The sequence below is a fragment of the Penaeus monodon genome, chromosome 28, assembly GCF_015228065.2.
Source record: "Penaeus monodon isolate SGIC_2016 chromosome 28, NSTDA_Pmon_1, whole genome shotgun sequence".
Taxonomy (NCBI): domain Eukaryota; kingdom Metazoa; phylum Arthropoda; class Malacostraca; order Decapoda; family Penaeidae; genus Penaeus; species Penaeus monodon.
The window spans coordinates 6517430-6518305 of record NC_051413.1 but is presented as its reverse complement, the minus strand read 5'-3'; the positions used below and the strand labels follow the sequence as shown (position 1 = coordinate 6518305).

At 53.4% G+C, this 876-nt stretch overlaps 1 protein-coding gene across 1 annotated transcript in view; it reads right to left on the bottom strand.

Annotated features, from left to right (window-relative positions):
* Positions 1–876, bottom strand: part of LOC119591330 (glutamate receptor ionotropic, kainate 2-like) — a gene marked incomplete at both ends in the record, with an annotated part of 143921 nt that overhangs the window by 2123 nt on the left and 140922 nt on the right. The window contains 1 exon segment of the mRNA XM_037940060.1: positions 431–589. Within this exon segment, the coding sequence (XP_037795988.1) occupies positions 431–589 (159 nt within the window).

The window sequence follows — 876 nt, the reverse complement described above, 5'->3', positions numbered from 1 at the left end:
ACGTATAAAACCTGAAAGCAAAACGGACTAGCCGGCTACATCTGGCGACAAGTGCGTCATACACGACGGCGGACAAGGGTCAAGGGGGACTGACGGGAGAAAGGGAGGAGAGATAAACATTAAGAAGGGAGGGAATGAGAGAGAGGGAGAGGGGGAATATGAAGGAAAGGAAGAGAGAGAGGAGGGGAGACAGGGAGAGGGGGAATGTGAAGGAAAGGAGGAGAGGGGGAATGTGAAGGAAAGGGGGAGAGAGAGGGGCGGAGAGGGAGAGGGAGAGGGAGAATGCGAAGGAAAGGGGGTGGTAGAGGGAAAGAGGGAGAAACGGAGAAAGAGAGAGTGAAGTAGGTGCTCCCTCAGGACAGCCGATGTCCAGCGACCCATCAAACTACGGCAGCCACAAATACCGCACAGGTGGAGGGGGTTCACCTACTCCGTTACCGTTGAGGTGCGGGACTTCGAGTGCCGACGGGACGTAGGTGGCGCCAGGGATGCACCGCGAGCACTGCCGCTTCAGCGCCGGCCGCTGCCTCGACCCGCGGCAGCGCATGGCGAAGCACAGCTCCTCCGCCATCTCCGAACAGAGCGATTGCTGCGGAGGAGAAAGGGAAACGTGGAAAGGGGATTAGTCGCGTGTTGTCTATTTCCTTTGTGCATTAAGAAAGATTTTTTGTTATTGTTTTATCTATTCATCACCCATCATTTCTTTTTAACGGAAGATAATTACGAAACTTTGGATTTATTCTTCTTTTCCTTAAAGCTTAACACACGCTGGGGGCGGGGGAGAACAGGAGGGGGGGGGGGAGGGGAGAAAGAGCGAACCTGAAGGAAGAAGTTTATGTAAATGACCTCATTAAAACACACTGTGACACTGTGAAC